Raw genomic sequence first — 24,052 nt, forward strand, 5'->3', positions numbered from 1 at the left:
TGGATGAATTTCACAGTTCAGATAAGCACTCACGTTTGGATCATCCCTGCCACTGTTCAACTCTCTTTGCCTGCCCTGTCCAAGAGCTGTTGCCCACCCCCCTCTTTTGACTTGGGGAAGCTTTAATGAAGTCCATATGCTCTTTATTTTAGTTCCTCTGGGGCCTAGGCTGAAAGCATGATGTTTGTAGTAGATTTTGTCACTGGGGTCAGCAAGCATAGGGTCACTGCTAACTTGTTTGCTGGAGTTGTTGCTGATCCTTCATGTGCAGCCGTGTACTTAAGGGAGATGGTTTAGTGGGCACAGTGGTGATGGACTGATGGTTGGACTAGATGATGTGGGTGGTCATTTCCAACCTTAATGATTCTGTGATTCTGTAATCATGTTACAGAAAGTTTGGCTTTCTGTTTCCCAGATAAGCTGGCCACAACCTCTGGGGACAGTGAATTTCCAGCATCATCTGCAGCTTTTCTTGTCCCAGCAAAGCATAGCTATAGCTGCAGATTGTGCCCGAATGCTTGAGCAGCTGATGTAGAAATAAGAGCATTCCCTATTACAGGTCTGAATTCTGTACATTGAAGGTCAGCTCTGGAAGAGCTGTGCTAATTGGGGTTTGTAGATGCTTCCTGTTTATAGATGCGCTGTTTGTATTGAACATACCCCAGGTGTCTGCTCACTGCTGGCTTCTGCTCTGCAAAGGCAGAAGCTGGGAAAAGCAAACAATTTGCTAAGGCAGCTGTTGGATCCCGCAGAAGCTATTAACATCCTCCAGTGGGACACTCAATGCTTGGGTTAACTGTATGCAGACCTGTGGTTCTACAGAGTTGGCTAAAACATCAGTGCCCACTCTTGTTTTAGGACAGAAAGGTGGCTGGCATTGTTCTTGGTTCCCCTTTTTTAAGCACCTCCCAGCACTCCTGTTCTGTTGATCTTATTCACACTGCCATGCAAAATATCCTTCAATGCTGTAATGGAACTGGGAATGAATGTGTGTTATAATGGGGATGATGACACGGAGTTTGTCCTTTATTTTATGTGGGATCTGGAGAAACTGAGCAGCACGTAGAGATTTCTGTTCAAACTGCCTTTCTGCCAAGGAAGATTTGTAATTAATGGGGTTGCCCTGTTTCTAACCTTTGCCTGATGTAAATGTGCAACCTGAGCCATGCTCCCAGATGTTTCGTTTTTATAAAAGCCCTTTGCTGGTGTTTTGGCCGCCTCTCTACAACACCCTGAAAAGAGGCTGTGGTCAAATGGGGGTTAGCCTCTTTCTCCAGGTAACAGCAATTGGGTGAGAGGTGATGGCCATCAGTTGCTCCAGGGGAGGATGTTGGGAAAAATTCTCAGAGTGGAGATGTGTTGACGCAGGGAGGTGGGGGAGTCGACATCTCTGGAGGTGCTCCAGAAAAAGGAAGCTGTCACGCTGGGTGGCATGGCCTAGGATTGATGGTTGGACTAAATGATCTTAGTGGTCTTTCCATCGTTAATGATTCGGTGATGTAGGATTCCTCCTCATACCAAGCCCTTTCCCCTTGGTTTGCAGGCTCACCTCTCCACAAGCAAAGTGCCGCCTCCACCTCCAGCACCGAGAAGTCGGGATCGAAGGCTGCCGAGGTGGGCGATGACTTCCTGGGAGACTTTGTGGTAGGCGAGCGGGTCTGGGTGAACGGAGTGAAGCCAGGAGTGATCCAGTACCTCGGGGAGACACAATTTGCTCCGGGCCAGTGGGCGGGAGTCGTGCTGGATGATCCCGTGGGTAAGAACGATGGCTGTGTTGGAGGCGTGCGCTACTTCGAGTGCCAGCCGCTGCAGGGGATTTTCACACGACCGTCCAAGCTGATGCGGCAGCCCGTGGCTGAGGGCTCAGGGAGCGACGTCCCCTCCGTGGATTCGCTTACAGCTCAGAACTTGTCCCTGCATTCGGGCACAGCCACGCCGCCGCTCTCCACTCGCGTCATCCCGCTGAGGGAGAGCGTCCTCAACAGCGCCATGAAGACGGGCAACGAGTCGGGATCCAACCTGTCGGACAGTGGGTCTGTGAAGAAAGGGGAGAAGGATCTGCGGCTCGGGGACCGCGTGCTGGTGAGTTGATGGTGGGGGAGCCTTCAGAAGGTGAAGGGAAGGGATTTGTTCCATCCCTGGGTGCTTCTGGTTGGGTTTGGGGTGAGGGAAGGATGATGGGTGGTGGTGAGATGGGGGGTGGAATGTGGATTGGGAAGGGGGTGCCTCAGCCAAGCAGGCTTTGAACTCCTGCATTAATTGTTATTTGGGATGCAGTGTCTTGTGGATATCTGCTTTTAATTGGTGCAAGACAACTTACTCCAGAGCACTGCTTGCTCAGGGCTTGCCCAGTACAATAGAGTGCCTTCAGAAGGAGAGTAACTCAAACATGAGAGGGAACTAGAAGAAAAATATTATTTTCTATCCCAGCAATGCTCTCCATAATGGTGTGTATCACAACTTTTGAAGGGTTTGCAGCAGTGTGTCTTGTTGTATGTGTTCATGCATACTCTTTACTCCCTTTTTGGTGCTCCAGTTTCTAAGATACTGGATGTGATGTTAAATCCTTTCCCATGTGGAAAGAAACTTGAGATTATTTTTATTGAAGGGTGGGACATTGCACTGAAGGTTGGGTTATCTATGACTGATATCTGTTGTTTTAGAGTAACTGGTGGTATACTTGTGCTAAAATGGCTTATTGCAAGTTTGTCCCAGCAAAGGAGTCATTTCTTCAGTGGCAATTGAGAAGGAAAAGAGAATCACAGTTTTGTTTAGTATGGATGATGAATGCTGTGATATCAAATGTTGTGAAGAAGCCAGCATTAGTGCACACATCTCTTCTGACTTTATCCATGGAACTGAAGGATGGAGATGACTTTAGCCAATGGGGATAGCAGGTTCCAGGGGCAGGTTTTGTGCATCCTGGACAGCCTGGCTCCCAGCTGTGTAGTTTGTTTGGGGCACATGGTTCTCATACCAATAGCTACAGCTGGGAAGTGTGGGCAGACCTGCTCTCTGGTTATAGACAAGGATTTGGCTCCATGGATGGATGCATCACCCCTGCTGCTGGCCCTGCTGCTTCCAGGGGCAGCAGCAGAGATGCTCTGCTCACACACACTGATGGGTTCAACATTCATAAGCTCATGGGGAAAAAACAACCTTAGGAATCTGTCCTCCTCTGGCTGGTTTGTCTGCTTCCCTCTTGTCCTTTTACCTCTTGGAGGGACAGTGCTCAAGTGAGGACTGCCCCTTTTAGCAGCAGCAATGCAGGCTGAGCCTTCAGCATGCTCGTGTCATAGAGACTGTTGGTGGTTTTCCCCCTGGCCTTCTGTTTTTTGTTTCTTTGTTTAGATTGTATTTTTGTTGTTGTTCTGTTTGTTTATAAATGAATGGAAGCCCTCCCTGCCTGCTGCCTTATCCACCCCAGATGTTGTTAGAGAATTTGTGCTGTTCTTTGTTACTGTAATGAATAACTTCAAAAGAACAGATCTGAAACGAGCAGAAGCTCTCAGCTTAGAGAAATATTAGGAGATGTTTGCATGCAGTAGCAGAGATCTGGGAGAAGAACAGATAGAATCATAGAACCATTGAGGTTGGAGAAGACCACTAAGATCACCAAGTCCAGTCATCAGCTGGATTTGAGCCATTTTTGTGTTTCTATGTCTTTGTTCTTAGAGCCTTTCCAACTGAAGCAGTTGCTAAAAGTAACCTAATGGAGTTTTCCACTAGAAGAGTTAGGTAATGTTTGCCTTTGGCACTTTTGAACTCAGACTTTTTTTTCCCAGAGATGCAAAAATTGCATTAAAGAGGTGAAAAAAGCCCTTCACTGTGATGCTGTGGAACTCATTTCTTGAGGTCTGGCATATGAATGTGGAACAATTAACCTTTGCTTTAGTGAGAAGAGAGCTTCCCAAAGTGTGCCAATTGCCCGAGTGCTGCCATTAATGCGAGTCTGCCTTGTTGCCTTTCTCCAGGGACAGAATGGATGGAAAAGGAGATGGAGCAGTTGAGCACTTTCTGCTTGAGAGGAATCTCCGCTATGTTTTTTTTTTCCCCCTAAGAAAATGCATTTTACATGCTTTGAGGGGGAGGCAGTTCAGCAGCTGAACTGATTCCACCCTAAAGTGCTTGCTTAAGATCGGTGGGAAGGAGGTGACTTCTCAGTGAGGAAGTCTAAATAAAGAATATCCTTTTCATAGAGATGTTCTGTCCTTTAGCCATCCTTATGTTCCCATACTGAGGTTGCACAATTCTATACTGAAATGTAGTAACAAACATGACTACCTAAGGGCCGTGATGTTTCCTGATTGACTGTATTCCTGTGGAGTGCTGCCCCAGATACTCCTTAGATGGATTCTGTGGCTGTGACGTTGCCAGAACTTGGAGGTGGCTGAATCTGCAGTTGCTGCTGCAATGGACAGCACTGAAGGTGGGATACGATGGAGCCTTGCCTTGCTGGCAGGCAGCTCTGGCTGCTGGGAAGGTGCTCTGGGCTCACCTCAGGCATGTGATAGCAATCACTTTCTCCTCTGTGCACTGCAGAGTGGTTTTTGCCAGCAGTGTGTTGCCACCTCTTGCTCTTGGCAAATGGCAGGAATTTCTCATGAGTAAACTAATCATGTCCTGTTCTCTAGCACCCCTTGCAAATCTACACACCAGCCTTGATTTGCCAGCCCAGAGCTGCAGAAAGCCTTTAAGCAGCTGAGTGATAAATCCTTGCCATCAGCAGCTCCCAGCGAGGGGAACTGCAGCCCTTGCCTCTCTCCTTGAGCATAGGCAGCCACGAGCTCTGCTGGCAGCTTGCTTTGAGCTGTGTCAGCCCTGGGACTGAAGTCTGGTTGCTGTGAAGGCATGTGGGGCATTAGGAAGGAACTGAGGAACTTAGTGAAACTAAGAGATAACAGCACATAAATAAAAAGCTGCTGCCTTTGCCCTGCTGCTGCGTTAACCCTTGGAGGCTTTTTGTGCATGCACACATCCTCCTAACCATTCATTTAGGCCAAGGCACTGGCCAATGCTTGTCTTCTGTGTGCTAAATTTGACATTAAATAAGAGTTGTGAGTGCCTCATGGCAGAGCAAACTGTATTATTAACATGGGCGGACTTGGTATCAAAGGCAGCCCCAGGAAGGGATGCTGTAATTGCAGGCTTTCCCCTTGCAGTGCATCCCGAGGGCATTATTTTCTCACTGCTGCCTGAAAGATAAATGTGCTTGGATGCCTTGTGTCAGCAGTGCTGTGCTGCGGGGATGGAGGTAAATGTTTGGGTTAAAAGAGGTTATAAAAATTCCTTTGTCATAAACTGTAATTACACACCTGAAGATGAACCAGATCTCCACCTTACCCAGCAGGGTGCTCTGCCTGGCTGCCAGCTGGGATGTACCCCTGGAAATGCTGACATGCACTTCCCATAGGTGTGTGTTCATCCCCCTGTACTTCCAGGTGGTTATTTCCCATGATTTGAAGGGTCTAGATGCAAACTGCTTTGCTTCTGCTAAAGGCATTCTCTGTAAGTCAAGTTCTGTGTGATAATCTTCTGCCATCAGTCTTGGAAGAGCTAAATGGCAAGGAGCTGGGAAGCAGCTTCTCGCTCTCAGCTCAGTAGAAATATGCTCCTGAGATGAGCATGAGGAAAAGGCAAATGCCTGTCTGAGGGAAAAGATGGCTGCTTCAGCTTAATGCTGGGGAAAGCCCGCCCCTCAAACAGGAGCTAGAAGCACTCCTCCATGAAGATGGGCTCCAGTTCTTGTTGGTATCATCCACTGTCAGTGTAGATGAACAAGAACAGCTCATGCTGTTCATTAGAAGTAGTTGGCAGTCTCAAGTTGGGCACTCATGCTCTGAGCTGTGACCACTGATTGGGGAATTGGTGTCACGCTGTGCATGGAGGTGCTCCCCAGCCACACAGCCCAACACCCTATAGCCTATCTATAGCTCTAGATGTATGGGCTGATTTTTGGGTGGTCCTGTGTGAAGCCAGGTCTTGGATTCAACGATCCTTATGGGTCTCTTCCATGGGATATCGTGTGATTGTAAGATGGTCCTCTGAGTAAAGAAAGCACAGATGTGTCAGTATGTTGGGCTTGTTTATGTTCCCACCTTGGTCAGCAGCCTTACCTTGTGGAAATGGCTTGGAAAAGAGCAGAGAAAATGAATGGGGATGGAGTATGAGATTTATGAGCAGGCAGCACAGCACCATCTCTGTGGTTTCTGCCTGGGGATGTGCTCAAGCAGGGGTCTGCAGCCTGTGAACTGTGCCTGACACTGGAAAACAGTCCCTGTTGATCTGAATTAGTGTTTTTTGGTCTTTTTTCCCTTCTGCCTAAGCAGTGAATCACAGTGTGTCACTCACAGGCCCTGGGTTGAGGTTCTTGCTGAGAGTAAAAGCAGGGTGTAAGGGAGAAGAGCAAATGCAGATGACAGGAGTTGGACCTGCAGCAGCCAGATCAAGGCATGGCCTGGTGCTAATTGGACAAATTGTTTAAATGATACATTAGCAGCTCTGATGAAGACAGTGTCTGGGAGATCAGCATCATTGCCTTTCCAGCCCTGGGATACTGGTCTGAATCCAATTTTGTCATTCTGATGAGAAAGCCATAGTAAAATAGGATGTCAGTGTTACTACAGATAGCAGGAAGGTGGGTGGACCTCTTTGATGACTGCACAGTGCTTTTCTCGTGCACTCTGAAGGGTAAAGAACCATTTTGTATCTGTGGCTTCTCATCATTCTGAAGGTCAAGCTCAAGACTTTAAGACTGCTGGAGAGATTTTGTTGAGGAGGTCAAAACACAGATCTCTGGACAGTGGCATGGAAAGGGAGCTCCATACACTCAGTGCTGGAGGTGTGGCCCTGAGCACTGTGCCAGATGGACAGTCATAGACAGTTGTTTTATTTTGTAGTGAAACTGCTTCTATCTTCCTCCCAAGGTGTGATAGTTCTGATTTGTTGAAGGGTAGAATAGAAACAAACACTTCTGTTTTGATGAGCACATTTGCTGTGTGTGCTGATGTGACCTGCCAGCTGGCTTTTTCCAAAGCATGTTGTTTGTTTTAGCAGTGTTAACAGATTATCAAGGCTGAATAAATCCGCGTGTCTGCATTGGATGAGTTCTCGAGGCTCTCCATCCGTGAGAGTTTGTTGTGTTTGCCAGAAGTTGGGAGGTTCACCATGGGCTGCCATGCAAGTGTGACAGAATAACTCTTAAAAGAGAAAAGTAGAATGGAATCATGTAGCCATCTGGGGGAGTTCTTTGCCCAGAGGGCTGTTGGTGTCCCATCCCTGGAGGTGCCCAAGGCCATGGATGGGCCCTGGGCAGCCTGAGCTGGTGGGTGCACCCAGCCCACAACATGGGGTTGGAGTTGGATGGTCTTTGGGGTCTCTTCCAAACTATCCACCCTTTGACTTTCTGTGCTGTGTGGAAGTGGCCCTTTGCAGTGTGGTAAGAATCTCACTGATGGAAGGAGCTCATCAGGTTTTTTGAGGGAGCCTCCCAGAAGTGTTAAATTCCTATCGATGATGTTAAGATGAATTACAATTCTACTGAATGCAACTTGCAGTTCAAGAAACGTATTAGAAGGACACTAAATCATTGCATTAATATTGAGAGAGTAAAACTGTCTAAACTCAAATAAGTCAAAAAAGAGGGCTGCTGTTTGACCATGAGTAAAGAATTTTCCTGAGACTGCTTGAACCTTATAACTGGCCAAGTACCCACTGCTGACATTAAACCATTTCACTCCTGGGCACAGTTTAGAACCTGAAAACTTTGCGATGCTTTTCCTCCTTCCTGCACTGAATCGAGTTTTCTCCATAAGTAACACTTGGCTAAATTCCTAGTGAGGAAAATTAAAGAAGACAAACTTGAGCTGCATGCAGCTTGGCCTCCTGGGACGTAGGGTAGGACCCATCCTGCAGAGCTGTGCTCTTTCAGGTGCAGATATTTTTAGGTTGGGAACACTCATTTCCATTTGTGTTAAACCATGTGCAGGATATTTAGTGATTAAAGATTGGTAAATCTGTTACATCCTCAGCCCAGAGTATGTAAGATTGGAGATTTGTGTTCTGTCACTGTTTTCTGTAGGATATTATTTTGTTGACACCTATTAATGTAAAATTTAATATTAAGAAAATTAATAACCACCAGTTATTGAAGATAGAAGCTGTAGATCTAATTTTAAGATTGTTAAGCTTTCTTCCTTGAACGCAGGCTTAGCAGAGGCCAAAAAAGGTTTAAATTATGTGCTGATTCACTCGAATCCTTAGAACATCCCTCCTACTTCTCCATCTTTCTTGTCTCAGCACAAATATCTAATGAAACCCATAGGTGTAAAGATAGTGGCAGCTGGTAGAGCTGCTGCTCAGTGAAACGTGTTCTCATTGCAGTGATCAAAGCACGGCTTTGTGCATTCCTGACCTGCGCTGTCCTGGGGTCTGCTCTGCACGTTGAAAGTTTTAAGTGTACAAATGGGAGCAAAAGGTGTGATTTATTCTTATTTCTCCACGGTGGGGGTGGAAAACCAGGTGGCAGTTGAAGCCTCGCAGTACAAGACGACCCTGTTTCACATGGCATTTTAACTCAGTGAATTGATGCAGAGTGCGTAGGTAAAAGCACAGCTCTTTCTGAACAAAATATCTTTATTTTGAGAGGTTTGCTGGAAGGGCTGTTGGCTATGTGCTAGCAAACCCTACACGAGGATGAGCTGACAAGCAGTGTGAATGCCTTGCTGCTCAGATTATCCCTTTGAAATCCTGTCCCAGAGCTGCCAGCTGAAAGAGCAGAGCGCTGAAACCCCATTAGTGCGGATGTTCGTTCTTTGCAGAAGGCTGTGCTTGGAGGGCTGAACTCCTTCAAGGCCTGATGAGCGACTGTGTGCAATTAGTTGATGTTCTTGTTGTATTTGTCCTGACGTCTCCCAGGCAGGCATGTCAAAAAGTGGGAGATTTGCTTGTAGATGGGAAAGATATCTTTAGTGCCAGGAGACTTTGGTGTGAAAATTATCTGTTCTGGTTTCATTACATCTACAGTGGAAAATCTGATTGATATCATTTTCTCCCCCTTCTCTCTCCATAGCTATCCCAGCTTTAGTTGACCTGCACTAAAGCCATTTTTGCCTCTAACCCTCAGCATTTTATCCCCAACAGGTTGGTGGGACGAAGACAGGAGTTGTGCGCTACGTGGGAGAGACAGATTTTGCCAAAGGAGAGTGGTGTGGAGTGGAGCTGGATGAGCCCTTGGGGAAGAATGATGGGGCTGTGGCTGGGACAAGGTACTGAGCACCCCAAAACTCAGCCCGGGCATGTGGGGTCCGAGCAGCTTTTGGGTGTTGGCACCAAACACCATTTGGGGCTGGGAGGAATGGCTGGGGTGCTTGGCTGGATGTGGTGGGATGGGAGGAAGAATCCAGTTCTTGCTTTTTGGTTGTCATCTGTTCTTGTATTTAATTCTGTAATTCATAAATCATAAATTGCTAGGGTTGGAAAAGACTAAGATCCTCAACCCACCCCACCATCCCCACTGTCCACATCTTTCAGTGCCACATCTCCATGGCCCTGGAACACCTCCAGGGATGGTGACCCACCACCTCCCTGGGCTGATGGATCTTACCAGCTCTGCCTCAATGGACTCTTCCATCATTTTTGTTTCAAAAAAAGCCTTTGTTGTATCTAGATAACCAGGCAGGGACACCCAGCAAGCTTCCCAAGAAGTGATGTTTCTGTTCATGTAGAAATGAGATGAGGGAGTGCCTCCAGAATCACATCCTGAGTTTGATGATGTTCAGATCAGTGCTTTGACCCTCATCCAACACAGGTGGAACTGATTTCCTGTTCTCCACGAGCCCCTTTCAGGGGAAATACAGTTGATTTTGCAGAGCTTCTTAAGGGAAACTTGCATTAAAAGTGAGCTTTAACTTTGAAACAACTCAGGAACTGAGAGTTCCTCTGCTGTTAAAGCTCAGGTTCTGTAATAAAGGTTTCTTGTGTTGAATCAGCAGTCATATGTTCTCATTTAAAATCAGAGAAACTCTGCCTTGTTCAATGTCAGGGCAAGAAAGCAGTAGATGATTGGCAGCAGATGGCTGAGTTCCAGCCTGTTCTCAAATGAAAAGAATCAATGTGATGGAGTGGATCCAAGTCCCTGCTTTCTTTATCATGCAAAATAAATTATCTCTAAGCTTAATCTTCAGGTTGTCAAGAAATGATTTATTGTCTTTGTGCATATGGGATGCGAGGAAGGCAGATGTGAGTGGTCAGGGTGCTTTCTGCTTCTTGTCTTCACACCTCTGTTGCTGGGTTTTGAAAGCCCAGTTTTTGAAGGCCATCTTACTTCTGGAACTGCTGTGTCATGGTTTTATTTTGCTATGTTGTGTACTGTGTCTGCAAGATGTCTCTTGTCTTGCATTTCATGCTTTGTTCCTGCTCTTGATTCTATGGCAGGATCAAGGAAATGGAGTGAATTCAGAGTTTCTGGTTAAAGAGGGGAAATTTAAGGGAAGTTGTAAGGCACCCCTGCCCTGTGCATCCCAGCCAATGATGCAGATCTCCTAGCATAGTAAACACATGCCCCTGCTCATCCCTTGAGCCTTCATCTAACCTTCTGGTTTTGCAGCAGTGAGAATGGCTCATTGGCAGCTGCCAGCACGCACTGATTTCATCAGCAGGGTTTTAGAGGAAAGCCCTCAAAATAAACCTGACTCCCTTGGGGCATGCAGGAACCCCTTAAACTGCCTTTCCAATGTTTGCCACGGCTGTTAGGTGTTCCTGGATACTGCCCTGAGTTCATCCTGCCAGAATTAGTCTGGGAAGAGACTGCCAAGGGCTCTGCTTTGGTGCTTGTTGCCATCTAGTGAGCATGCTTGGCTTGGCTGCCCAAGGCTCTGTGCTGCAGTACCTGGTTGCTACAGCTGTGCTAAGGACAAGGGGTAAATGAGTAGCAAAGGAATCCATCCCCATCCTTGCTGAGGTGAGCTCTCTGAGTGAGCTGATGGTAGATCAGCTGAATTTACCGATTCTCCTCAAGCTGAAGAAGGTTTTCTAGCAGATGTTTCTGCTGCCAAGTGTTCTGGACCCAATTCCTGTTTACGAACTGTATAAAAGTTAACTGCAACCACTTCCAGTCTGGACTAAAAGTAGGTGGGTAGATGCAGTGTGATGCAGGTTCTAATTTGCAAACAGCTGCTGAGGGGCTGTGTTGTAAAACCCCAAGTACCAGTTTGTGTTTGGAACGTGTAGACCAGTGCCATGCTGTTGGGCTGCCTGTGCCAGATGTGGTTGGAAAGATGATGCTGAGGAAGGCTTTGTCTGGTTTGCAAGAGGTCACACAGATTTTCCTGCTTTTTTTCCATTCTGGATTAAGGTCTGCCTGTGGCACGCTGGATTTTCCAAACCCAGGAGCCTTAGCAGCAAAGAGGGGCTAAGCAGTTTTGGATCATAGGGTCTTTTTTTTTTTTTTTAAGGGTTATTTTTTTGGGGAAGGGGGGGGAGGAGTGGGGAGTTGAGCAGGTGTTTGAAAACAAATTGCTCTCTTCTGGGTGGGGATCAGGCTGTTCTCTGGCCTCCCAAGCACACAGAGCTCTGTGACGCAGCCCTGTGACCGCTTCCAAGTAAAAGCCATTTGGAAGCAGCTGCTCACGTCTGGAGAAAAAGGACTCGTGCTGGCAGAGCTTGAGCTGAAAGCTGCTACTCCTCATGCTCTGGAAGGACAAATTTACTGGTAGAACACAGTGCAGAGCTGTATGATTTGTGAATACACTTTGCTGCGCGACTTTCTTGCAAGTAGGGTGGAGAGCACCCAGATGCTGGTTTGGGGAGGCCTGGTTTGCTTCTCGAAGGAAGGAGTGTGTGTGCTCTCATTGCATTTGTGTATTGGGATACTATCTGGGCAACCACATGGCTCTTTCCTGATAGCTCATCAAAATGTGTAGCAATTAGTGCGTGGCAATGCCCTTCTGCAGGGCTTGGGCAAGGTGGATGCTATCACCCTTCTGACACAGAGCATCTCTCCTGTTGCAGGTATTTTCAGTGCCCTCCCAAGTTCGGCCTCTTTGCTCCCATCCACAAGGTGATTCGGATTGGGTTTCCATCAACCAGCCCTGCCAAGGCAAAGAAGAGCAAGCGGATGGCCATGGGAGTGTCTGCCCTAACCCACAGCCCCAGCAGCTCCTCCATCAGCTCCGTCAGCTCCGTGGCTTCATCTGTTGGGGGCAGGCCCAGCCGCAGTGGGCTGGTAAGTGGCTTTTTCCACTCTCCATCTGCTGAGGGACTCAGCTCTGCGAGGTGGGAGGGCTGGAGTTCGGTTTCAGCAGCTGCACTGGGGCAGCTGCTCTTTCCCTGTCAATGAGATGAGGAAAGTGGAGTTTGGGATATGGTTTCTGACCTTACAAATTGGACTCCTTCCACGGATGTGAGAGGTGTAACCAGACACTGAGCAATTGTGACCATTAGAGTCACAATTTGCAATGGGCTGCACCTCAGCTCTGCTGTCAAGTGCAAGTTTTGTTATAAGATCCCTGCACAAAATGCTATTGCTTCCTGCCCATGTGTTTGTGTAGCAGTGTGCTGTTAAGCAGCTCTGCCTTCCAGCCCTGCAGTGACTGCGTTTTAGCTCCAAGGGCTGACACTCTCCTGGATCACATGCCTTCTGCTTTGGAAGATGCTCAAGAAGGCAGACACCAGAGCAGCAGAAATATCATTAAAAGCTCTGACGTAGTGTGTGCTGCATAGCACCTGCAGTCCTCTTGGCTGGGGACAAGGGTGCAGTATCCATCACTGGGAATGGATCCAACCAAACAACACCACTCTCCTTTTGAGTTCAATCTTCCTAACTGCGCTCGCTTGGGGACTGCACCAATGCTGGGCATCGACAAAATATATTTTAAAAGGCAGGCAGTACAGTGCATGCTAATCTTTCTTAACCCAATTCCCACCTTTTGGGAAGTGATTCTTCCATTGCAGCATGGCAGAGCAAGGTTTCTGCCAACTCATTAACCTGGCCTGTGGGGGCCCAAAGGTTCCAAAGCTGGAACTGCAGTTCTGTACAGCCTAATAAATGATCAGTAGACCTGGACTTCAAGCTATTCTAGACTGGGGAGAACATGGCTTTATTCTGTCTCTTTATCTCTTCTTCAGCTGACAGAGACCTCCTCCCGTTACGCCCGTAAAATCTCTGGCACCACGGCTCTCCAGGAGGCTCTGAAGGAGAAGCAGCAGCACATCGAGCAGCTGCTGGCAGAGCGTGACCTGGAGCGGGCCGAGGTGGCCAAGGCCACCAGTCACATCTGTGAGGTGGAGAAGGAGATTGCCATCATGAAGGCCCAACACGAGCAGGTAGGAGGAGGGGTGGCCCTGAGGGCGCTGAGGCCATGACACTGCTGCCCAAAGAAGCTGTGGGTGCCCCATCCCTGGAGGTGCCCAAAGCTGTGGGTAAGCACTGGGCAGCCTGAGCTGGTGGGGGGCACCCAGCCCACAGCAGAGGGTTGGATCTGGATGGGCTGGAAGGTCCCTTCCAACCCAACCTGTTCCATGGTACCTCATGTGCAAACCAGGCTCTAACTTTCTGCCTTTTGTGTGGAGGAAGCTTCCCACGCAGCAGGCTTTCTCCATTCCTGCTGTTGGAACATGCTCTCTCTTCTTCAAGGAAGGAGCACGAACAGGGCTATGCCAGTCCAAGGACAGAAGGTAGTTTGCTTTTCGATAGATCTGGGTGCTGAAATGCAGTGGGAAACAAGCACAGTGCCCTGAGCCACAGTGCTCTGGCCTTGGCTGTGGCTGCACTGCGGCGTTCTATGATACTGTCAGATGCTGCATCAGTTGGTGTAAGTCCCTGCTTATCCAGAGGGGATGATTTAATCATACTAAGAGTTGGCAACTGTAAGGAAAGCAGGCTGATTGTGCTAATACTTTGAATTTTGTTCAAGATTGTATGTGGATGGTATTTTATCCACCTGAATGTACAAAGAAAGGAGTCACATGTTTATGCTGTTCATCCATGTGTGGCTCCCTAATAAACTGTTCTTACCCTGAGTTCCTTGCTGCTGTTATAAGCCCTGCTCAGCTGCAGGGAGCAGGGATGGGTAGCACTGACTCTCTTTGTGGTGGGCCACACCTGCCTGCCAGAACCATGGGAGGAAGTGGTAAATCAACTGCAAGCTGACGTCTTCCTTCTGGAATGATATTTTCTGGTAATTATCAGTGATGAATTAATGGGAGCCTAAAATGATTCTCCCGCTCAGTGATGAGGGCAGAACTGGATCTGGTGACTTCGGACCAGGTTTTCAAAACTGTTTGGGCTATGAGTGCTTAAATCTAATCAGAGCTGGATTCTCCAAAGGGCTCCAATCTGAAAGACACTGAAACATGGATCAGATTTACAGCTGGAGGAGATTGAGCAGGTTTTTTTGATGCTTATGTCCTGGGCTTTTTGGCAAATCTACCTTCTTACAATAGCAGCCTCTGAAATAGATCATCAGAACCTTCTGTTCCCTTGTTCTGATCCTTTTTTTAAACAGTTCTGTACGTCAAATGTTGCCAGCTTTTGTGAGTCGGGTTCTTTTTGTTGCTGCAGTATGTCACAGAGGCAGAAGGGAATCTCCAGCGAGCTCGAGCTCTGGTGGATGGGATGCAGAAGGAGAAGATTGAACTGCTGAACCAATTGGAAGAGGAGAAGAGGTAAAATGGGAGTGAATGGGCGTGGGAGAGGTGAAACCATGTAAGAGATGAAGCTCTTAGCTGTGAATGGTGTTGGTTGGATGTAAGGACATGAAAGTGACTGGAGAGACATCCTGGGATGCCTCCTTGTATTTCACATGTGCTGTGCTCCCCTGTCTTGGCTACTACAATCTGCCTATTACGTGGTTGGACCCATATTCTTGCCAAATACAGGTAGTTTTTCAGACAAAAAGCACTTCTGTTCCTGATGGGGACTCCAAACTGCTGGCACACCTGTGAAGACCCCAGTAACAACTTTCAGGCTGCTTGCATGTCCAAGAGCATGTGACAATGGCAGATATTGCCCTAACTGTACAATGTGGGCAACAGTTCTCTGCCACTGCTGGCTGATGGCCAAACAGCCTTGGTCTTCTGCTGGGCTATGAACCTACTGAAGGCTTCCAACCATCTTCCCCCTTTTTTGGTTCCTGATACTGAAGATACTGAACAGGGAGAAGTAGCATATCTATCTCTCTGTGATGTGGTAATGTCGTGGACGTTGTGAGAAATGGAAGTCAAACTGGAATACAGTGTGATTCCCCATGTCCCAGGGGCCCCATGTGATGATGCATGCATTTCCTTTCTGGATGAGAGGAAAGATCTGTTTGTCATTCTTGGAGGCCAATTGCTCCATACGTATAACTGAACCCTCCAGTGGGAACGAAGGCATTTCTGTGTGTTAACTGAGAAAGCTGGAAATGGTGCTGGTTTCAGTGGGACGGTGCTCCTCCTGGAGAGGAGTTTTCATTCATGCTCTTTGGGCAGGCAGCTCATTTTCCCAGCTCCAGGAGGCCCTTTAACCCACAACAGCTGAGCTATTTCCTAAATATCAACAGATGCCTCCTCTAATTAGGGGAGGTTTAGACAAGGAAGCTTGTTTATGAAGTTAGATATGTACTCTCACAGCTATTTTTGTCTCTGTAACTGAATCAGAGCCCTTACATCTGGCTGCCAGTGTAACATCTTCATTACTGCTTTTTTTTTTTTTTTTTTTTAAATCAGTAAAGAGAACAAAGAAGACTGAGTTCAGCAGAAGATTGAATTACTGTGTATTGTTATGAGATTTTACGTTCAGACTTTGCAAAAGAGTCCTAGGCACTTCCAGTATGGGGCTTTATGTGTATTTATGCATGGCAAATTGGTGCAACCTCTGTACTTTTTATGTAAAGTTCCTTCTTTTCTCATCTTTTTATTGCACAAGGGTGGCCCATGTGCAATGGCTGCTAGTAGGGTGCTCATCTGGGTGTTACTGATTGCTCTTTGTCTCTTCTTCCTCCCACAGGAAAGTGGAGGACTTGCAGTTCCGTGTGGAAGAAGAATCCATTACCAAGGGGGATTTGGAGGTAATCCCCACTGCCCTCACTGAGATGTGGGGGCCAAACTGGGAGCTGTGTGTGTGGTAATTCCTACCTGACTCTCTCTGCATCCTCTTTACTGATGGCTGTGGATATGCTACAAAAACTGTGACGATTGATCTTTGGTATGTTGCCCCATCACTGGTAACAGTAGGAGTTGCCTAGAATTGCTCATGTCCAGCCAGCCTGGCTTTAGGTTTTGCCATGAGTTGTCAAGTTGTGTTAAAATCTGTTGCAATTAATAAACTGGATGTGGTATTAGAGCTTGTCCTGAGTATGTGCAAAGAAGAAGGAAATATTTCTGTAAAAGTGAGGCTCTGCTCTGCAGGTGTTAATTGTGGGGCTTTCCTCATCTTTAGCTATCGTGCTAGGTTGGTAACAGCCAGGAAAATCAAAGGACCTGCTTCAATTCTATCAGCAAAGGGCCAGGAAAATGTGAAAACTAGGAGTATGTTGCTATGGATGTGACTGTCTTGGTATAAGCTTCTCTTTATCCAAAAGATAAGTAGAATCATGTTTGATGGATGTAAATCCGCAGTGCCCTGATGGCAGACCTGTGCCAAAGGACAGCAAAGTGCAGTTCCTGCCCTAGTGAGTGGGGAATGAAGTGGGTTTGATACTGAGCTGAGCTGATTGCTTTCCCCCAGTGCTTTAGAGAAAGGTCACTGATCCATCAGTCCCTTTGGGATGAGCACCAGGTGTGATGCTCAGAAGTGATTCTCCTTTTCCCTGTGGTTTTTGGCTTTAGGGTTTGTCCTGTTGGGCAGTTCCATCCTTGATGCATTATAAACTTGGAGTTTTTCAGCGTTTGGAGCTATGGATCCAATATTCAGACATTGGACACAGTGGGAGGATTTCTGTGCTTAGCCTTGAAATGTGATCACAATTTAAGTCCTCTTTTGGTCCCGGTTGGCATTGCTGATGCTTTGGACGATGGAAGGCAACGGCAGGGAAAACAAACAAACTTGGCAGGAAAGTTTTTTATAATGTAAAACTGTTGTTACAGAAGAATATTTCCTTGGAGAGGTTGTTCCTCGTGCTTCTCTCCTGGAATCTGCATGGCACTTCACACACCACTGGAAATTCTGAGACTAATAATGGGGATTAAGTCTGAAATGCAGTTCTGACCTTCCTCAAAGGGAAACTTTGATTTTAAGCTGACTCTTGGGGACTAGGCAAATCAAATGGCATAAAATAAGAAATAAAGGAGAAGTTCTTGCAAATATTAAATGAAGCTGTGTTTAAGGCCTGTAAAAAGTCGATCCAGCTTTCTTCCCTGTTTTGTTTTTTGTTTTTTTTTCTCCTCTATTTTCATACTGATTTTCAAGACTTGGAAAACAGTAGTTTTGATGGATGCTGAGGAGGAATATCAGGTGGCACTTAGGTGGCTTGCTGGAAATCTACGTGCCGACCTCAGGAATCCTGAGAAAGTCCTTTGTGGAGATTCAGAGTTGAGTTCTGTGGTAGGTCAGCATCTGTGGCTACATGACTTCCCAGCAGTGAGGGCAGTTTCAGAAGTTTACGTTACTGAAAGGTATGTGGGTATTTTGAGCAAGAGTAAACTAATGAAAGTTCATTAGTGTTAATGGAATAACCATCCCTGTGAATGAATTCCAACCTGGAGCTCCATCTGAAGGTGTGGATCTTTGAGCTGTATGGAGAATGGGAGAAGCCACTTGGTACCAAGTTAGAGTACCAAGGCTTGATTTTCTTGAATTAGGATGTGTTCAAAGAACTTCAGTGCATTGCAGTGATGTTAACTGAGACGTTTGATAATGTTTGTGTTTTTGATACCACACCTTTTTTCCTCCTCTTGGGCTCAAACAGATCATGTAGGATATGGAGTAATCTGAATGTACCTGGAAGCTGTGATCTTTACAGTCTGTGTAAAATGGTATGTTTCAAGGCAAGAGAAATATGGATTTTCACAAGTATCAACTTCATTTGTAGACAGCCAATCAAACATTTGCAAAAAACAAACAAACAAACAAAAAACACACAAATCATAAAACCAATTCCAATAGAGAAAGCAAATAATTCTATTGAAAATTAAGGTCAGAAAAGGGAGATTATAAATACATATATATATATATTATATTCAGAGCAAGTTCCTTTTATGGTATGTCCAGTTTATTCCAAAGGAAAGTGTTTTTGTAAGCTGGGGTGGGGTTTGCATCCACTTTTCCCATGTATCCCCTCTTTAGTTTATGGGAAACTTAACATGATGTGACAGTGGTGATTGCAGAGCCCTGAAGTTTGCCACCAAGGGCATCTATATGGTGCTTCTGCTTAAGGGGGAAGCACTGTATGGAGTCAGTGCTCTTGGATTTGGTCAGGTTATGACAGCTGCTTGTGCTTAGCTTACTTATCTGTGCTATTTTTCTCAAGCTGTCTTTTGTAAGAGCCTACTAGTTTTAGGTTTTTGAAATTGCTTTGAAACTCACAGCAGCCCTATTCAAAATTAAGCACTGATTTGTATTACAGCCTGGTACCTGTATTTCTTTGATTTATGCTCAGTGCAGTGTGGTTTGGTTTTAGCAGACGCTGAGCACAGTATGACCTGCTGTTGTGTTTTTTCCACCTAGTGCAGGGTTCAAGGTGTCTCCAGAGCAAAAAGGATGGGAACTTCCAGTACTTTTCAGTCAACCTGAAGAGCGAGAGACCTCTTTGTGTATCATCACTTCTTGCTTTGGAACCCAGAACTGCAGCGTGCAATGATGCACAGTTTGAGAGTTTTATTTTTTAGCAGTCCTACTGTAAATCTGATCAACCTTATGAGGAGAGGTGTGGGACAATCATTGCAAGATTGTTTTGTGATGCAAGGGTCTTGTACTGGTGGTCTGCAGCAGTCAGAGTTCTGCTTTTTAGCAATTACCTTCAGTATACTCCTAATGCAGAGGGCCGTTTTCCCCCTGGATTGCATTTTGTTGTGAATAGCTGCTATGAGTACCATGTAAAAATCCCACAGTGACCGTTTTCTGTTTGGTTGGATTTTTCCTGCTTGTTTGGATCTTTATTCTCCTCCTGTTGTGAACTACCTTTCCTTATCCTGTATGCCAGAGATGATGTTGCAGCCTTCTCTTTCCCTCTCTCTCCCTCTCTCTCCCCTCCCTTTCCCCATCTCTACTGTTCCTTTCCCCTGTGTGACCAGACTCAGACGCAGTTGGAGCATGCCCGAATACGGGAGCTCGAGCAGAGCCTGCTGTTTGAGAAGGCACAGGCTGAGAAACTCCTCAGAGAATTAGAGGACACCAGGGTAATCCACTGCCACTTACCCTGCCTGCAGAACAGCGCTTGCCCCACGCTGATGCTCGTGATACCGCTTTGGGTTTCATTTTGGTTTATGCGGTTGATTGGTTTTGGCTTGAATGTAGGCATCCCTGATTTTTATTTGGTTTGGTTTTTCTTTGCTCTCTCCCTCCCTGGAAATGGTAGCACTGTCTGATTTCTAGCTTGGCTTCTTGCGGGGAGGACATGTTTCCCAGATTGAGCTTGCTTCTCTGCCCCATGCCACCATTTGACCATGAGCTCTTCACAACTCATCATTCAATTAACATGCTCAAATAATACCTGCAACCCTGCGCGATTCATGCTGCCCAGAGGCTGCAATAGGAAATAACATTGCAATCAGCATTCCTTTGTCCCTGCTCCAGCCATGGGAGCTGTGGTTCAAAATGAAAGAGCAGTGGTGAGGCCAAATGGGACAGCTCCAATCCTTGTCCAGCAATGTAGGTACGCACTGCCCATGTGAACCTGCACCCAATCCTGAAAGAATCATACAATTGTTAAGGTTGGAAAAGACCTCTAAGATCGTCTCATCCAAATGTCCACCTAGCACCAACACTGCCCGCTAACCCGTGTCCCTTTCCTAAAACACTTCCAGGGATGGTGACTCCACCACCTCTCAGCAACATGTTCCAATGCCTAACTGCTCCTTCTGAGGAGAAGTTCTTCCTAATGTCCAACCTGACAGCTGCCAGATGTGGAAAGATCTTTCTCCTGCTGTTGGGTGATGTGGGAAGTGGCCAGCTCACTGTGATGAGCCTGCTTCTCAGCAGTGGGTTTGTTAGAGTTGAAAACACAACTGTGAGGTTTTTCAAAAGGTTTCTAAATGGTTGGAGTGCCCCTTTGCCCAACTAAAAGCAAAACCGTCCAGTCCTCCTGGGCTGGTGGTTGTGGGGGATACGGCGAATGAAATGGAGTTATTTTGATACTGGGAAATTCAGTTGGTTTCCTTGTTTCTTCTGCTTTTTCCTAATATTTCAGCTGGTCGTATCTCCTCTTCTACATCCATTGCCAGAGCACACCCAACTCCCCGTGACCAGCAGGCAGTTCTGCCCTCTTAGGTTGTGTTCATGTTGTATGGCACTGATCCACAGGCTTATGCTCCCTGTTAACCATCATTAGATTTGTTGTCCCGCATCCTCTAGCCTTATTTTTACTTTCCTGACAAACTCTAACAAGTACTCACGCGTAAAATCCCTTTTCCTTTTTACACCAGGGTAAGCAAATGACAAGCAGAGGTGGGGTCTGTAGGCCAAGGTTTGCTGAGCAAGAATGGAAACATTTTGCTTAATGCTGGTTTCAATGCTTGCGGTCTTCCTGCATGTGCAGTCACATTTCCTCTGTGCATCATCTGGCAAGGTGCCTGGTCTGGAAATATAATGGCCTTTCAGGACATTATTTTTTCATAAACTGCTGATGCTGCTCCCTAGCAAACTTAAAGGGTTTTGTCCAAGGTATGTATTTCTGTCTTGAAAATAAGTTGGCTCCTATTAGAAAAGCAAACCGGCCCAAAGATGTAGCTATCAGTTATCGGTGATAATTACCCTGGTGCAAAACTGTGCTCAGGTTGGAGGGTGCTGGGTGTCCTTCCCCTTTTATTTGAATTTTGACTAACGTACTTCGGATCTACTTCCACCGCAGCCCATTTCCTAAAGGGGTGGGTGCAGCAATGGGCAGTGGGTGCTGACTTTGTCTTCTCTGTCCCGTTGCAGCTGACCACGGTGGCGGAGCAGTCCCGGATCCTGCAGCTGGAGGAGGAGCTGAGCCTGCGGCGCAGTGAGGTGGATGAGCTGCGGCAGTGCTTGCGGAGCTCACACCAGGCAGAGACCCCCGAGCACAGCCTTGGCTTGCAGTCTGAGGCACTTCGTCTGCGGGATCAGCTGCTGTCTGCCAACAAGGAGCACCAGAAGGAGAGCAGCCAGCTGAAGGAGAAGTATGAGAAGACGTTAAAGAAGTACCAGCAGGAGATGGAGAAGCTGAAAGCCGTCAATGAGAAGTATTCGCAAGAAATCGTTGACTTAAAGCATAAGGTTCAGCAGGCCACCAATGAGAACATGGGACTGATGGACAACTGGAAGTCCAAGCTGGACACGTTAGCTTCCGACCACCAGAAGTCTCTGGAGGACCTCAAAGCCACACTGAACACAGGCCCTGACACCCAGCACAAGGAGATTGTGGAGCTGAAGGCGGTGGTGGAGAGCATCAAGATGGAACACCAGCTTGAGCTGGAGAACCTGAAGGCAAAGCATGACATCGAGACGGCTGTTCACATAAAGGAGAAAGAGAGCCTCAAACTGAAGCTGCAAGAGGCTGTGGATGAAGTGGAAAAAAGTAACAGCCACTGGAAAATGCAACTGGAAACCAAAAGCAATCAGCACCTTCTCGAGCTCCAGGACGTGAAGGACAAGTGTCGGGATGCTGAGCTGAGGGTGCATGAACTGGAGAAACTTCACAGCGAATACAAAGATCAGACACAAGCAATAGCTTTCTTGAAAGAGCAGATTTCTTTAGCTGAGAAGAAGATGTCGGACTATGAAACTCTACAGAAAACAGAAGCCCAGAACAAACAGGAGATCCACAGATTGCAGGAAAAAGTGCTTGTCTTAGAGAACAAGCTGCAGTCCATGGAAGCCTTACATCCTTCTCAGCATGCAAATGTATGACTTCTGGGTCATTTTGCTTAGTTGTTATCACTGTTAATAATTCTTCCTAGGAGTAGCACTCAGCTGCTGTCTTGGGCAGTTTGCTGAGGCTTCTGTGGTTTTACTTTCTGTTGATGCTTTTTCTGTGCTGCAGCTCCATTCGGGGACTTTCCATCCTTGTAAGCCATTACAGTAGTATAGAAAGTAAGAGTCAAAAGCAGGTGGGCCACAGTTGGGTTCAAAGCTGTGTTAGTGTTGTGATAGCAGAACGTGGCTGTTGTGGTTTGGCAGGGAGAGGTGCTCATTCTGAGAAAGCAGTGTCCTTAGCTGAAAAAGCATCATTTCTGCTGTGCATCTGTTGTTCTCTGAGGAGCTGCAACAGGCTTCAGGAGCAAGGTCCTCCAGGGGAAGGTGGAGGATAGGGTGAAAGAAGCATTGTGTGTGCTAAGGGAGAACATGGAGTATGATTTGAGAGCCTCAGCAGGGTTGAGCTGGGTGGAAAGCAAGCAGTGTGGCCTCATGGCATATTTGGGAGATGTTAGGAAATGCTGTAATTTATTGGGGTTGTAGTGGGAGAGCTGCTAGCAGGGTTCAGAGTGGCACCAGGCCAGGGAAATAAAATGCCTGATTGAATGAGAGTCCTGAGCCTCCCCCAGGAAGGCTAGGTGAAAGCAGTGGTACTGTGAAGTATGTGACTGACTCACAGGCTTTTCACTAGAGTGAAGCAGGGAGGTTGCCACCCCTGGCCCTAGAGCAGGACCTCTGTTTGTGTTTGGCTTTGGCATGAGAAATGAGCTAGCAGCCAGCTTGAGCTTGTCCACGTGGGGATGAGGAAAAGGAAAATAAGCCATAAAATGTTCACATTTTGAGAACATTCATTTGAAATCTATTACCAGGAGATGTAGTCTGTTCCAGACTGAGGTGCCAGTGAAGTGGATATAATGTCTGTGTTTAATTTGCCAGCATGAACAACCCCACTGAAATCATTTGTACTGCTAGGCAACAAAGTGAAGCCAATGAATTAGTGTTGGCCAAGTCGGAGCCTCATGCCTGCAGAAAGACTTCCTCCACTGAAGAGGAGGAAAAAAGGCTGAGGAGGGATCTGCAGCATTAATGGTCCTTCAAGGGTTGCTCAACATGTTTCCTCTAGTAAAGATGGTCATGAACAATAAGTACAGCTGTGGCCCTGGGAAAAGCGAGTTGTTATTACAGTGCATCATATATTATAGCCAAGATTTAAAAAAGAATGAATATGAAAGAAACTTGAGGCTTGTTCCAGAGCCATTTAAATAAGTGAGAGGGCTCTGGGGATTTTATTGGTATTGGATTAGAACCAGGAAGTCTTGAAGTAATTATTTTTAAGTGTGTGTCGATTAAAATCAGGAAAACTTGGGAAGAAACCCATTGATGAAAGCCTTTGAGTGTCATAGAATAAATTCTATCTTAAAACAGCTAATTTTATGTGACTAGCTATCCAAATATTTTGAGCAAACCAATGTCTCATGATTGTGAACGTGCCTTCTTTCCTATGTCTCCAAGTGAGAACAGAGCAGTTAAATAGTTTTCTGTGCCAGAAATGCATCAGGCAACGTGTTTCCCCTTCAGGTGTGCTCCTGCTTCTATTCAAGCTTGGTCCTGCAGTGTGCATGAGCTGCTGGGGCTTTCAGCAGTGGTGGCTGCAGCAATTGCTCAGTCTGAACATTGTGTCCTAAAGTCCCACCAAAGGCTGCTGGATGGGAGGAGGCTTCAAGTGCTGAACTGTAGCCTCTGCAATGGAAAACATTTTTATTATTTACTTGTTTGTTAGTAAGCAGGTAGAAGTCAAAGGCTGGTAGTTGCATGGTGCCAAATTGGACAGGTAATGAAATTTCATGCTGTAGCTTACCTGAATCAGCCTTGAGATGAAGCCTGAAATCTGGGAAGTGGATGTTTGGCAACTGTGTGCAGCTCAATGGTGTTGTGGGGGAGAAATTACCCTGGCTGGGGCAGAAGTGAAGTCTCCTGGGTTGGGATGGATTTTCCCTTGTTAGGGGGTTGTACAGTGGCCACCCTCTCTCCAGGGTGTTT

The 24,052-nt window shown here is 46.7% G+C and overlaps 1 protein-coding gene across 4 annotated transcripts in view; it reads left to right on the plus strand.

Annotated features, from left to right (window-relative positions):
* The window catches only part of CLIP2 (CAP-Gly domain containing linker protein 2), a 59,394-nt gene that overhangs the window by 23,099 nt on the left and 12,243 nt on the right, over positions 1 to 24,052 (plus strand). For 3 of the 4 annotated variants that reach the window (XM_042830170.1, XM_042830172.1, XM_042830169.1), the window contains exons 3-9: positions 1,544 to 2,082; positions 9,142 to 9,266; positions 12,010 to 12,223; positions 13,126 to 13,323; positions 14,561 to 14,664; positions 15,986 to 16,046; positions 21,056 to 22,000. In XM_042830170.1, the coding sequence (XP_042686104.1) occupies positions 1,544 to 2,082; positions 9,142 to 9,266; positions 12,010 to 12,223; positions 13,126 to 13,323; positions 14,561 to 14,664; positions 15,986 to 16,046; positions 21,056 to 22,000 (2,186 nt within the window). Of the gene's footprint in view, positions 1 to 1,543; positions 2,083 to 9,141; positions 9,267 to 12,009; positions 12,224 to 13,125; positions 13,324 to 14,560; positions 14,665 to 15,985; positions 16,047 to 19,209; positions 19,315 to 21,055; positions 22,001 to 24,052 lie in introns of all 4 variants that reach the window. The other variant, XM_042830173.1, reaches the window with a different exon arrangement.

This window comes from Centrocercus urophasianus, unplaced genomic scaffold (assembly GCF_019232065.1).
Source record: "Centrocercus urophasianus isolate 14NV4802_14NV808 unplaced genomic scaffold, USGS_Curo_1.0 seq_33, whole genome shotgun sequence".
NCBI lineage: Eukaryota > Metazoa > Chordata > Aves > Galliformes > Phasianidae > Centrocercus > Centrocercus urophasianus.